Raw genomic sequence first — 12,880 nt, 5'->3', positions numbered from 1 at the left:
CACTCCCCTTTTCTCTTCCCTTCCTTCCCTTCCTCCTTCCCTTCCTTTCCCTTCCCTTCCATTCCCTTCCCTTCCCCATCACTCCCTTCCCTTCCCTTCCCTTCCCTTCCCTTCCCTTCCCTTCCCTTTCCCCTACCATTCCCTTCCCTCCCCTTCCTTCTCCCTTCCCTTCCCTCTCCTTCCCTTCCCTTCCTCTTCCCTTCCTTTCCCTACCGTCCCTTCCCTTCCCTACCCTTCCCTTCCCTTCCCTACCCTCCCTTCCCCTCACCATCCCCTTCCTTCCCTTCCCTTCCCTTCCCTTCCCTTCCCTTCCCTTCCCTTCCCTTCCCCTTCCCTTCCCCACCCTTCCCCTTCCCTTCCATCCCCCTTCCCAACCTCCCTTCCCTTCCCGTCCCCTCCCTACCCTCCCTTCCCTACCCTAGTCCCATCCCTTCTCCCTTCCCTTCCCTTCCCTTCCCTTCCCTTCCCTTCCCTTTCTCCTTCCCTTCCCATCCCACCTCACTCCCTTTCCTCTTCCCTTCCCTTCCCTTCCCTACTCCCTTCCCTTCCCTTCCCTTCCCTTCCTTCCCCTTCACTTCCCTACCCCTTTCCCTTCCCTTCCCTTCCCTTCCCTCCCTTCCTTCCCTTCCTCTCCTTCCCTTCCCTTCCCTTCCCTTCCCTTCCTTCCCTTCCCTTCCCTTCACCCTCACTCCCCTTTCTCTTCCCTTCTCTTCCCTTCTCTTCCCTTCTCTTCCCTTCTCTTCCCTTCCCTTCCCTTCCCTTCCCTTCCCTTCCCTTCCCTTCTCTTCCCTTCTCTTCTATTCTCTTCCCTTCCCTTCTCTTCCCTTCTCTTCCTCTTCCCTTCCCTTCCTTCCCTTCCCTTCCCTTCCCCTTCCCTTCCCCTCTCCCTTTCCCTTCCCTTCCCTTCCCTCACTCCCCTTTCTCTTCCCTTCCCTTCCCTTCCCTCCTTCCCTTCCCTTCCCTTCCCTTCCTTCCCTTCCCTTCCCCTCACTCCCTCCTTTCCCTTCCCTTCCCTTCCCTTCCCTTCCCTTCCCTTCCCTTCCCTTCCCTTCCCTTCCCTTCCCTTCCCTTCCCTTCCCTTCCCTTCCCTTCCCTTCCCTTCCCTTCCTTTCCTTCCTTTCCCTTCCCTTCCCTTCCCTTCCCTTCCCTTCCCTTCCCTTCCCTTCCCTTCCCTCACTCCCCTTTCTCTTCCCTTCCCTTCCCTTCCCTTCCCTTCCCTTCCCTTCCCTTCCCTTCCCTTCCCTTCCCCTCACTCCCCTTTCCCTTCCCTTCCCCTCCCTTCCCTTCCCTTCCCCTCCCTTCCCTTCCCTTCCCCTCCCTTCCCTTCCCTTCCCTTCCCTTCCCTTCCCTTCCCTTCCCTCACTCCCCTTTCTCTTCCCTTCCCTTCCCTTCCCTTCCCTTCCCTTCCCTTCCCTTCCCCTTCCCTTCCCTTCCCTTCCCTTCCCTTCCCTTCCCTTCCCTTCCCTTCCCTTCCCTTCCCTTCCCTTCCCTTCCCTTCCCTTCCCTTCCCTTCCCTTCCCTTCCCTTCCCTTCCCTTCCCTTCCCTCACTCCCCTTTCTCTTCCCTTCTCTTCCCTTCTCTTCCCTTCTCTTCCCTTCTCTTCCCTTCCCTTCCCTTCCCTTCCCTTCCCTTCCCTTCCCTTCTCTTCCCTTCTCTTCTATTCTCTTCCCTTCCCTTCTCTTCCCTTCTCTTCTCTTCCCTTCCCTTCCCTTCCCTTCCCTTCCCTTCCCTTCCCTTCCCTTCCCTTCCCTTCCCTTCCCTTTCTCTTCCCTTCTCTTCCCTTCTCTTCCCTTCTCTTCCCTTCTCTTCCCTTCTCTTCCCTTCCCTTCCCTTCCCTTCCCTTCCCTTCCCTTCCCTTCCCTTCCCTTCCCTTCCCTTCCCTTCCCTTCCCTTCCCTTCCCTTCCCTTCCCTTCCCTTCCCCTCACTCCCCTTTCCCTTCCCTTCCCTTCCCCTCCCTTCCCTTCCCTTCCCTTCCCTTCCCTTCCCTTCCCTTCCCTTCCCTTCCCTTCCCTTCCCTTCCCTCACTCCCCTTTCTCTTCCCTTCCCTTCCCTTCCCTTCCCTTCCCTTCCCTTCCCTTCCCTTCCCTTCCCTTCCCTTCCCTTCCCTTCCCTTCCCTTCCCTTCCCTTCCCTTCCCTTCCCTTCCCTTCCCCTCACTCCCCTTTCCCTTCCCCTCCCTTCCCTTCCCTTCCCTTCCCTTCCCTTCCCTTCCCTTCCCTTCCCTTCCCTTCCCTTCCCTTCCCTTCCCTTCCCTTCCCTTCCCTTCCCTTCCCTTCCCTTCCCTTCCCTTCCCTTCCTTTCCCTTCCTTTCCCTTCCCTTCCCTTCCCTTCCCGTCTCCATGGCAACAGCGGCCCTAGCAACGCACCGCCTTGTCAATGGCGTGGAGCGGAAGCAGCGCCCGAGTGCTTCCGGCCGACGGCAAGATGGCGGCAGGGGCGGTGGAGTTGCGGCGGCTGCAATGGCGTTTGGAGGAGGTGGAGCAGCGCATCGGTGTCGGCGATGGGGCTTCCGGGACGCGCAAGGTGCCGAGGGGGGGGCCTCCAGTGGTCAGGGGATGGCTTTGTCTGCCCTGAGGGCCGGCCTGGCCACCCGCCGGGGCCATGTCGAGGCCTGGGCCCGGCGGGGTGTGACAGGCCCGTCCCCTTGCGGTGCCTCTGCAGGTGGCGGACGAGCTGTTGAAGGTGCAGGTGACGCTGAGCAATATCGCCAGCAAGAGGGAGAGGATCAAAATCCTGTTTAAGAAAAGTGAGTGGGGTTGGACGGGAGTATCGGGAGCAGTCGGAGAAGGGCGGAGGAGCTCGAAACCCATGTGTGGCGTTTTGTTCCTCTAAACAAAAATGGCTTCCCGCGTGAGCGCCTTTGATTCAGGGTTCTTGTTTTGCATATTTGGTGGAGAGATAAGGGTCTTCCTTCTTGCGGTTCTCCAGCTTAGCTGTTAAGTGCGGGAAGTCACAGAATCATGGGTTGGAAAGGACCTTAAGATTATCTATTTCCAACCCCCCTGCCATGGACAGGGACATGTCACACTAGACCATGTCACCCAAGGCTCTGTCCAGCCTTGCCATTTAACACTGCCAGGGATGTGGCATTTGCCACTTCTTTGGGCAGCCTGGTCCAGTGCCTCACCACCCTCACAAAAGAACTTCTTCCTTATATCTAACGTGAACTTCTCGTCTTTCAGTTTAAACTCATTTCCCTTGTCCTGTCACTACAGTCCCTGATGTGTGTGGTGGGAGGAATAAGGATCACGCACAGCCACTGGTGGATAGATACTGAGACCTGCCTCCAAACTGGGGAATATCAGGAGCAGACACCAGAGTGGTACTTTGACCCAGAAATCTGTCTCTTGGCCCAGCTTTGCTCTGTGGTGTCACAGTGGGAGCAGGCTCCTTAGGGAGAATCATTGTGGTCCAAGGCTGTGGTGGACATTCAGTATAAAAATGTAAACTGTGTACATGTAGATGATTTTGAGGACCAGGATGAAGGGGTAATGGCTGGTTGTGTCTCAAGGGCAGGAAGAAGCAAATTTCACTTGCCTTTATGGGCATTTGTCATAATCCAAATAAAAAGAAGTGTTGCAAGTGTCCATCATGAAGCAGTTGCATGACTTGATCCATTTGTTAGTTCTTGGTCACAGCACTCCAAAGTCACATTATTTTCAAGTGCTATAGAAAGTAATTTGAAAGCCCCTGACCCTAAATGTGCAGTCTTTAGACAGTAACCTGATGTATAGCATGGGGGAAAATTGCACTTGTAAATGTGGTAACACCTCTGCTACTTTTTGTCTCCAAACCTGTTTTTCACTCTAGTTGAAGATGTAATAAAATACCTTGACCCTCAGTACATTGATCGTATGGCTATTCCAGACACCATAAAGCTGCAGTTCATCTTGGCAGGTATGGCATGAAATGAGACAGGGAAGTCTTTTTAGTGCTATAAAAGTTGTCTTTTATCTAAGCTGGATTGGGATAGATGTCTTTTCTTTAGTTTTAAAGATCTGGTAAGGCACCCCCTTTACAGCTATTAGAGAGATGATTTGTACAAGCATGTCTGTCACCCTTAGTGCTCCCATGCTGCAGTTTTATCAGTTTGGATCTTTTTAGTATTGATCAATTTAACAATGAATTAATAAAAGGTTGGAAAGAAAAACTGTAACTAGATCAGGTTTTCTCACCTCACTTCCAGCACTCTCTAGGCTTTAACAAAAGTATTTTTGGATGTATTTTAAACACCTTCTAGGCTTGTCCTCTTTTGCCCCGAAGAATCTGCTTCAGCCTTGTCTTGGTGTAAATCTGCGAATGAAACTTGGTAGAGATTCTCCTGCCTTAAATTGGTGTGAACCAAGATCCAGAGATAAACAACACAAAAGTCTAAACAAAATCATAAACACCCCCCCACTATGTACAGCTAGGTCACCTGGAAAAGTTACCTTACCAGGATATGTGAAAAGCCAAAGCAGCATCTTGTACTTACTGATGTCGCTTATTGTACCTCCCCACCTAGAGGAGCAGCTGATTCCTTCCCGAGCAGCCCTTCTGGAGCAGGTGAAGAACCTTCAGCCCATCTTGGACAGTACCAGTATCCAAGGTACACACATTGCGAGTTTGAGCTGCAAATGCCACCCCTAGGCTGTTGCCTGTCCTGTTTTTGTTTTGTGGCTGTTGTATTTCTTTTCTTTCATGAGCCTCAAACTAGAGGACAGCAAAGCACACAATCCAGAATGAGTAGAATAGGTATAAACTTAGTGGGATGTCTTTTCCTTTCTCATGCTGCTGTGATGTCCCAGGCAAGGTCAGGGATGTGATAGAATAGGTCAGGAAGCACGTTAGAGACAGCATCATGGTAAAGAGGATGGAGACAAGCAGGGAATTCCTACCTGTGAACCTGTCCCTGTTCCCGGCATGTATGGAGGTGCCTTTTTAATTGCTTGCTGTAACATTCATCCAAGTAGTTTACTCTGATGTAGTTCTTGATTAACCCTCAACTTGCAAGCATCCCCGAACTTATGCCATCCAGAAGAGTTAGCAGATAAACTTGGTATTTAATATAGAGGGTAGCCTGTGGGGCTTTTTAATCATATAGTAGTTGCCTTTGTGGTGTGTGGCACTTGCATTCAGTGAGCAGAGTTCTACTGTGATGCTCTGGTGGAGAAGGAATGGTCTTTATTTTGAGAACTAATCCCATGTGCTGTGAAACAAACTAAACAGATTTCTCTTCTGTGCTCGCAGCGGTTCCTGACCATGCAGCCAAACTACAGCGACTGTCTCAAATCCACATACAGCAGCAGGTAGCATGAATGTTCCTGACAGTCCTGACTAGCAGGGAGGAGTAACCATTTGTCAGTAGCTGTACTGACACTCCTGTGTGTGTGCAATTGCTTGAATTTATAGCAGGTTTTTTTTCAGTCCCAGGATATTCATACTGCAGTCTTAAGTTTAAGCACTTGGGGGGGAAGTACTTATGATTTCTGACAGCTGAGTCTGAGCTGGAAAAGCATTTTTCCTACTGTAACTGCTCAAACCAGAGGTTTGAGTGACAGTAAGTGGCAATGGGTTTAACCAGCTGGCATTTCCCCTTTCACTGGGATGCTAAGGTAGAGTATTGCAGTCTTCCAGTATCTTTGTTCTGGAAGGCTATTGACTTCTGTCGTCTTGTCACTTCATCCTTTCCTTCCCCGTTTGAGCACTCCTGAAGCTGGCAGTGAGTAGCCTGCGTGGTGCCTAATGCCCCTTTCAGCATTTAGCTGTAAGTTTCCATTCTGGGGAAAGCAAGGCATGGATGCTGAGGAGAGGCAGGCAGTAGTGCAAGCCCAGGGGCTTTGCTGCGTTGTAATCATGGGTGTTTCTAACCTTTCTCTTGGATGTTTAAATCCTGCCAGGTGTAATGAGTGGCCACAGCCAGGGCCTGAGCTGTAATCTCAGTCCTAGCCTTGGATGGGTGTTGGCAGGGACTGGGAAGGCAGATGTCCTTCAGTTTATTTGTTGTTCACTGACTGCGGCTCCCCTCTTTGCAGGAACAGCGTCACCACCTCACTGACAGTGTCAAGACACTCCTTGAAGACTATAACAAGATGGTATCCTTTGAGCCTTGAGCCATGCACAGCTGAACTGCCCTGTCAGACTGTCTCCTGGGTTGACTCCCACCGTCAGATGTTGTTGGATCCACACCCCTGGGTTCAATGGCCAGTGTCCTTTCTGATGTGGTGACCCCATGTCCCTGTCATACCCCTCTCAGGAGCAGAGCTAAGGGCCGGAACTGCTGGTCTCTGAGAAGAAAAGGGCAAGGTGACACTGCGAGCCAGAGTCCCTGTGCTGGATCTGCTCACGGTGTGTTGGCATCTCTGCCAGATGACTGCTGGTCCCTGCAGCCTGCATGAGCTAAACAGGGGCTGCTCTTGTCTGCATAGGATCCCAGTTCTGAGACACGTCCTAAAACCGTGGAGGGTAGGGAGGCTTTGCTCTTTTCTGTAGAAAGACCCTGAAAATGCAATGTTCAGAAGTGCCTCCTGAGCTCCCATTGTTGTTTGGTGCTGGTCAGTGGCTCAGTGCCTGGATGATTTGAGTCCATGCAGGCTTTCTACAGCCTGGTGTCCTGGGCTTTTCCTCACCCAAGGAATCAGGATTGTATTGGGACTGTTGGGGTGCTCTGAGCTTGGTTTCTTCCCTCCAGTTCCCACATCTTTTTCCTTAAGAGTCACATCCAGACCCTGCTTCTCTCCAAGCAGTTTGTCCAGTGGAATGAAATACTGACTCAGCTGGAAACTGCCAAGGAAGCCAAACCCGTGGCAGAGTAATGGGCAACCAAGGAGCACTGAGAACCCAGGGGACCCTGCTGGCCTTCGGTCTCTGGAGAGGCTGCAGCACTGCTTCCACCCCACAGATATCTGCATCTTCCCACTTGGCGTAAGCATGCTGCCAGTGACACTGCAGGCGCACAGGGTCACCCCGGCTCTGTGTCCAAGCTGTGCCAGCTCCAATGTGAAGCCACGCTAATATCACAGTTTGCAAGTCTTCCCTGAAACACCTTTTGTTTTCTAACATACTTTAAAATCCCTTTCTGCTGTACTGTGAATTGTAGTAAAGTACTGAAACACTGACTGGGTTCTTGTCCTCCCTGGGTGCAAAGACGTGGGGGGTCATTCTCTTTTCCCAAGTAACAAGTGATAGGAGAAGAGGTAATGGCCTCAAGCTGCACCAGAGGAGGTTTAGACTGGATATTAGGAACAATCCCCTCCCCAGAGAGGGTGCTCAGGCATTGGAACAGGCTGCCCAGGGCAGTGGTGGAGTCACCATCCCTGGAAGTGTTCAGACACCATGTAAATGAGTCCCTCAGTGACACGGTTTAGTGGTGGACTTGGCAGAGCTGGGGTAATGGTTGGACTTGATGATCTTAAAGGTTGTTTCCAACCTGATTGATTCTGTGATTCTAAGGACTCATCCTGCCACCCTGGTCCCCCACCACCTGGATTTCCAAGGCTCTGAACTGCAGAGGTCCTGTGGCAGGCTGCAAATTGCCAGTGCTTTTACTCAGTCCTGGGCCAAGGTAAATCCCATCCAGCCCTGCACCCTTCCCCAGGCTGTGGCACAAGCTCTTACGGCTCTTCGGCTCTTTCTCCCCTTCCATGAGAGCTGCCAGTGCCCAGGGGGATCTGGCCTGACGGGGCTCTTCCCTTGAGCCCTTCTCCCATCCCTGAGCTGAGAGCAGGCAGTGGCTCTTGCTTTAACCCTGCCTCTGCTCACCCAGCTGCTGCTGCTGCAAGCTGGACCCCGCAGTGGGCTCTTTCCCCTTCAGAGAGGGGTGAGAGCTGTGCCTGGCCTGCTCTGGCCATCACCTGGAGTTTCTCCTGGCACAAAGCCGTTCCCGAGTCTCGCTTTTAGAAGGGTCCGTAACCCTCCTCCTGGGTGGGACCCGCACCAGCTGCGTGTGAGCAGGAATGGTGCAGGACCCCGGCACGGAGGAGCTCGGCTGACCCTGTGCACAGCACCCACGGCCTCTCCGCGAGCCTGACAAGGGCTGCTGGCCCCGGGCCCGGGCTGGAGCTTGTCATGAAGGCTGCTCCACCAGCGGAGCCACGCTCACCGCGGGCCCCTCCCGGCGAGCGCGCGCTCTGATCCCGGTGCGAGCGGCAGCTCCGCCCCCGGACCGGCAGGGGGCAGACCCACACCCAACCCATGGCCCCGCCCACCGAGGTGACGTTCAAGAGGCGGGAAGCGGCGCCCCGCCTACCTCCTTCCGCTCGTCCCGCGCCTGCGCACGGCGGCCGCCATCTTGTGGCGAGGGGCACGCTGAGGCGCTTGCAGGTGAGACGCGTTCCTGCACCCCGTCCCGCTGCCGAGGTCCGGCCGCTGACCGGACCGGATCGGCCTTCCCATGGGCGCTTCTGGTGCAGCCCGGCCTCCGACCGGGACCCCGCAGAGGCGCCCGGCGTCCTACCGACTCATGGTGCGGCCTGCTACCCTCCCCGCCCACCTCATGCCCCGCAGCAGCGGCCTGGCCTCCACTCCAGCCGCCGTGGAGGCCGCCTGGCCTCCTTCCTCCCCCAGTGTGCATTCCCTGCACAGCGGCCTGGCCTCGCAAGGCCTCGCCTGCCCCTTCCTACACCCACGTCCCAGTAGCTGTGGATTCTCCAGGCTTGTTCTTCCAAACCCGTACGACAGGGAGGTCGACCTTCCCTGGCATCCTCTGGCAGCCCCCATCGCCATAGCAGCAGTGTCCCCAGCCCCGATGTCAGCCGGCTGCCGTCGTAAGGGTGAGGGCTTCGTGGAGATTGTGTGCTTCCTATGTACAGAGAGGGGACGTTGGCCGGGCCTGTTTCCATAGGGGATGAGGTACATCGTGCTGGTTGTGGGTGAAACAAGGCTCATGACCCTGCATATAACGAAGCCTTAGTGATGTGTGCTTTGGCACATGGGGCTTTCTATGGTGGGGAGGGGAGTGTTCTACTCAGATTAGGCAGGTCTTTGTTGGGTTGGCAGTTGAGGGACCCAGTCTTGGCAGGAAGGGGAGCTGTAAGACTGGACCTTTCTGTCTTTCCCTCAGAAAGCACTTTTTTGTTCATCAGCTGATTTTCTTTCGTCTTGCTTCTTGCTGGTGACAGGTCTTTGCCTGCAACCCCTGACCTGTGTCTCTTGTCTGCCTTGCATAGCTTTATCAAGTATCCAGTCCCTGCCCTTTCACCTGGACTGGCTAGTCACGGGGCTTGAAGCCCGAGGACCCTGTTTCTGAGACAAAAGTGAGCTGGTGCAGGTGAGCCATGCCTGGATTCATCGTGCCCGTGTTCTGGTGCGTCTCACAGGGTGCAGATGTGATCAGTGTACCCCGGGCTTCTGTTCCTGGTAACCTCAGCTCACCCGTTTGTTCTCTGTTTTGCTCTGACGTGCAGCCTATATTTCTTGTTTCATTCCGCTTAGGCCCAGAACCCTGTTCCTGTCACCACCTGCCTGTTGGGACCCAGGCTGCCCTCTGGCAGTGTTCGTGGTGTAGGTATGTGCTGAGGAAGACAAGTGGCTCCCCAGCATGATTACGGTATTCCTGCTGATCTTTCGGATGTGCCTTTTCGGGATCTCCAGCGCTGAGAGCTCAGAGTGTCCTTTAGATGAGAGGTTGTAGCTAATTGTGGTGAAGGTTCCTTTCAGTGGGGGTTTGTATTAACAGATCTGTTCTCCTTTTCAGCACTGCGGAATGGAGAACTATAAGAAGACCAAAATTGTGGAGAAACCTTGTCTTCATCCTTTCACCAACTTGCCCCCTGACATTATTGAAATGAAGGTGAAGGATGGGAGCAAAATCAGGAATCTGATGGGTTATGCCATCAGCAAGATGGAGCTGGACTCGGTGAGGCAGATTCTTTTCACTGGCTCGGGCAAGGCCGTCAGCAAGACCATCACGTGTGTGGAAATCATGAAACGGAGGCTCAAAGAACTGCACCAGATCACCAAAGTGCTCTTCAAACAGATCGAAGAGATCTGGGAACCCATTGTGCCTGAGGCAGGCCTCGATACCTTGACAGTGAAGAGAAACATTCCTGCCATATGTGTCCTACTCAGCAAAGATGCCCTCAATCCTCAGGAGCCTGGGTACCAGGCTCCGGGCTCTTTTGATGCCTTCTGTATTGAGACACTTGCAGCAGAATCCCAAGGGCAGGTGAAGAGGAAGCAGGGTGGAGGCAGGGGAGCTAGCAGCACAGGGAAGCACCCTCACTTCACTGGAGGAGCACCTCGGGAGCCCTGTGCCAAGTCTTGACACACCAGCACTGTGCTTGGGTGTAGTTTGGGGGAGCATTGAAAACAAACCAGCTGCTGCTACTGGAAAGCTGCTGCTGAACACGGGGCTTGCAGAGTGGTCAGGGGAGGGGCAGGAGGAGTTCACTGTTTCAATGGGGTGTGTCTGTAGGTGTCTGAAACGCTGTTTTGACAAGTTCCCTTGTCAAAGGGCTGTCAGGTTGTACACATTAGCTGCGGTTCAGGGATCATAGGAGGTGTCTCTGCTTGAGCAAGGTTCAGGGAAGACAGGAGTTCTTCTGCATGAGCAATGGCCATCGGTCTCTCACCAGGGGTGGTGCAGCGGCACAGGCAGGAGCTGTGCACACCAAGCACTGTTTGTGCAGTCAGGAGGCTTTCACTGATGTGGAGGGGAGATGGCCCTGATGTGCATTCCCAGACAGTGGGGCACGGGGCTTCTCTGCCTCAGAATTCATGTGCTGAGCTTGTGGGGCAGTTTGAATGTAGGACTGCAGGAATACAACTCCGTCTGCGTGCACATAGCTCCCTTTCTATCCTCTTTTCTGCCAAAGTGGCAGGGGTCGTGTCATAATCAACCTGAAATCCTGTACCTGCGCAAGTGTCTGGGGTGGTGGTGGTAGGCTCCAGAGGGCCCTGCTCTTTCCCGTTTCTGCTCCTTTATAATGCACAGGGGTGGGTTTGAAATAAAGTTTCCTGTTAATGTAACATGAAATTTGTCATGTCTTTCTCACCCCGCTGGAGGTCACCCTGTCAGCGCCGGTGCTGCAGCTGCTGGCTGGAGCTCTGCTTCAGCTTTCCAGAGGAAGACAAGACTCGCTCCTCTCTTGACTGGGAACAGATGTGAAGTGGGAGGTTTTCCTCCTGGCTTTGCTGATCACCTGTAATACCCGAGAAGGGTCAACGCTATAGGCTTGTTTTTCTGGGAAGCTTTTCCTTTTTGCTGTTTTGTTTTAAACTGACTGGAACTGCAGTTTTGAAGGACTCAGCCCAGCATCTCTGAGTGAGGCAAAGAAAAAGACATCGGGTCTTTTCTAGCGCTATAATTTCCCTCTGGAGAGTGGTGCTGGGCAATATGTAGTGTTCAGGTGACAGGGTGAGCTCCCGCCGGCACAACCCCTGCTCACACACAGTGCTGCCTGTCCTGTTCTCTTTCCAGTCGCTGCCTGTGTTGGTGAGCTGCAGCAGGACCCAATGCTCTGCCTTGTCAAGCCAACAAGAAACAATATAAGCATTTAAAGAAGAGATTTTACCTAAATCCAGGCAGCAGGAGAGATGGTGGGTTACCTGCACAACCCAATGCCTGCACAGACAAGGCTTCTGTCATGCCTTTGCACCAGTAGGAGCTCTCACCAGCCGAAAGCCTCTTACCTTCTGGTGGTCCCATGCTCTGCCCCACCGTTGTACCTGGAGCTCAGTAGAAGGTCGGGAAATGCCCAGAGCCCTCTGTGGTGCTGGTGCAAGGGAAAGAGCAGAGTTAAGCTGCTTTACCTTGGTGCTGCTCCCAGTTGCTGCTCACGTATGTCTAAGGAGGAGGCTGCTTTTCTTGACTAATTAGCAGATTAGTGATAAATGCCAAGGAAAGATGCTCAAGTATCTGAACAAACAGCTTCTGACATTGCAGCAAGCGATGTGTTTGTGTTTGTTTACTGTTAGAAGCATCCTCTTGGAGAAGCGCTGATCCTCAAACAGCTGGTGTAATCCCCCCTCTCGGCAGTGACGGATTTTAATGCCTTCTCACCAGACCTGCAGAGTTGGTCTGGTTTGTTTCACAAGTGGCCCTAGGCTGACTGAGCCCCCCGGGGCTGCAGCGGATCCCCCCGTGTGTCACTGCTGTGTGTCCGTGCAGCCCAGCCATGGCTTTCCAGAGCAGCTGTAGGGCTGGGACTACACCCCTGGGGGTCTCCAGGACCTCCAACAGTGGAGAAAGCCCCTGTGTGCTCCCAGCGACCTCCCCTGGGTGCGACCTCTGTGTCCTTCACCGGGAGGACTGTTGCAGTTACCTGTCCCCTTCCTCAGTTTCCCCAGAGGGCAGGCAGCAGTGGCTGTGCCTTCGAGGGCAGATTCCCAAGCACTGAATGTCGATAAAGGACCTGTCACCCCCGTGCTCCGTGGCAGTGCCCGTGCCCACCCTGCCTGCAGCCCCTGTGTCCCAGTAGGGACTCCAGCCCAGTCCTGCCCGCTCACGCTGAACGTCTGCAAGCCCAGGGCATGAGGTACACGTGTGTTGCACACGTGTGTGCGCACGTGTGAACAGGGGCAAGGCAGGCAGCGGCAGGTGGTGAAGGGCAGGATGAGGCAGTAGCAGGGAGAGCCAGGCAGTGCCCCCGGGCTGGGCAGGGCAGGGCAGGCAGGGGCAGTGTGGCGAAGGCAGATTGGGCCGGGCAACGCAGGCAGGGCAGGAAGGTAAAGCAGGCAGCACGTGCGGGGCAGTACAGGATGCGCGGGACAGGGCCGGCAGAGCGCGCGCTACCCAGCAGCTCTCCCCGCCGCTCACGTGTCCGCCGGCCGACGGGGGCGGGACCTGATCCGAGCGCTCGCCCAATGGCGCACTTCGGGCGACGGGGCGGTAACCAATGGCCGGGGGGTGGTGCACGGTTAGCCACGCCCCCATCCCCGGTGCCGGCGGGAGGGAGCGGGC

At 54.5% G+C, this 12,880-nt stretch overlaps 2 protein-coding genes across 7 annotated transcripts; both read left to right on the top strand.

The window, feature by feature from the left end:
* Positions 1-2,395: 2,395 nt before the first annotated feature.
* On the top strand, positions 2,396-7,097 carry DCTN3 (dynactin subunit 3). Its single transcript, XM_080638639.1, has 7 exons — positions 2,396-2,523; positions 2,662-2,746; positions 3,811-3,897; positions 4,505-4,588; positions 5,230-5,288; positions 6,015-6,074; positions 6,705-7,097. Exons 1-7 carry the CDS (start codon positions 2,425-2,427, stop codon positions 6,792-6,794), a joined length of 564 nt encoding a protein of 187 aa, XP_080494765.1. The 5' UTR covers positions 2,396-2,424; the 3' UTR covers positions 6,795-7,097.
* A 1,156-nt stretch (positions 7,098-8,253) lies between these two features.
* On the top strand, positions 8,254-10,937 carry RPP25L (ribonuclease P/MRP subunit p25 like). Of its 6 annotated transcripts, none has more exons than XM_080636495.1 (4): positions 8,258-8,301; positions 9,147-9,247; positions 9,412-9,484; positions 9,674-10,937. In XM_080636495.1, the coding sequence occupies exon 4, from the start codon at positions 9,683-9,685 to the stop codon at positions 10,241-10,243; it is 561 nt and encodes a 186-aa protein (XP_080492621.1). In that variant the 5' UTR covers positions 8,258-8,301; positions 9,147-9,247; positions 9,412-9,484; positions 9,674-9,682; the 3' UTR covers positions 10,244-10,937. The 6 variants fall into 6 exon arrangements, with proteins under 6 accessions (XP_080492623.1, XP_080492621.1, XP_080492622.1 ...); XM_080636496.1 differs by lacking the exon at positions 8,258-8,301 and adding an exon at positions 8,316-8,829; XM_080636498.1 differs by lacking the exon at positions 8,258-8,301 and adding an exon at positions 8,316-8,750 and having other exon boundaries at positions 9,147-9,484.
* The last annotated feature ends 1,943 nt before the right edge of the window (positions 10,938-12,880 follow it).

Source organism: Psittacula echo (genome assembly GCF_963264785.1).
Source record: "Psittacula echo genome assembly, chromosome: Z".
In the NCBI taxonomy this organism is placed as follows: Eukaryota; Metazoa; Chordata; class Aves; order Psittaciformes; family Psittacidae; genus Psittacula; species Psittacula echo.
This window is presented reverse-complemented; position numbering and strand designations above follow the sequence as displayed.

Excerpts from the sequence above, each read along its gene's own strand:
- DCTN3 (XM_080638639.1), top strand. The coding sequence starts at position 2,425 with ATGGCGGCAGGGGCGGTGGAGTTGCGGCGGCTGCAATGGCGTTTGGAG. Across the intron at positions 5,289-6,014 it reads AAATCCACATACAGCAGCAG|GAACAGCGTCACCACCTCAC; the intron begins GTAGCATGAATG and ends CCCTCTTTGCAG. Across the intron at positions 6,075-6,704 it reads TTGAAGACTATAACAAGATG|ACCCTGCTTCTCTCCAAGCA; the intron begins GTATCCTTTGAG and ends AGTCACATCCAG.
- RPP25L (XM_080636494.1), top strand. The coding sequence starts at position 8,782 with ATGTACAGAGAGGGGACGTTGGCCGGGCCTGTTTCCATAGGGGATGAG. Across the intron at positions 8,830-9,673 it reads CTGTTTCCATAGGGGATGAG|CACTGCGGAATGGAGAACTA; the intron begins GTACATCGTGCT and ends TCTCCTTTTCAG.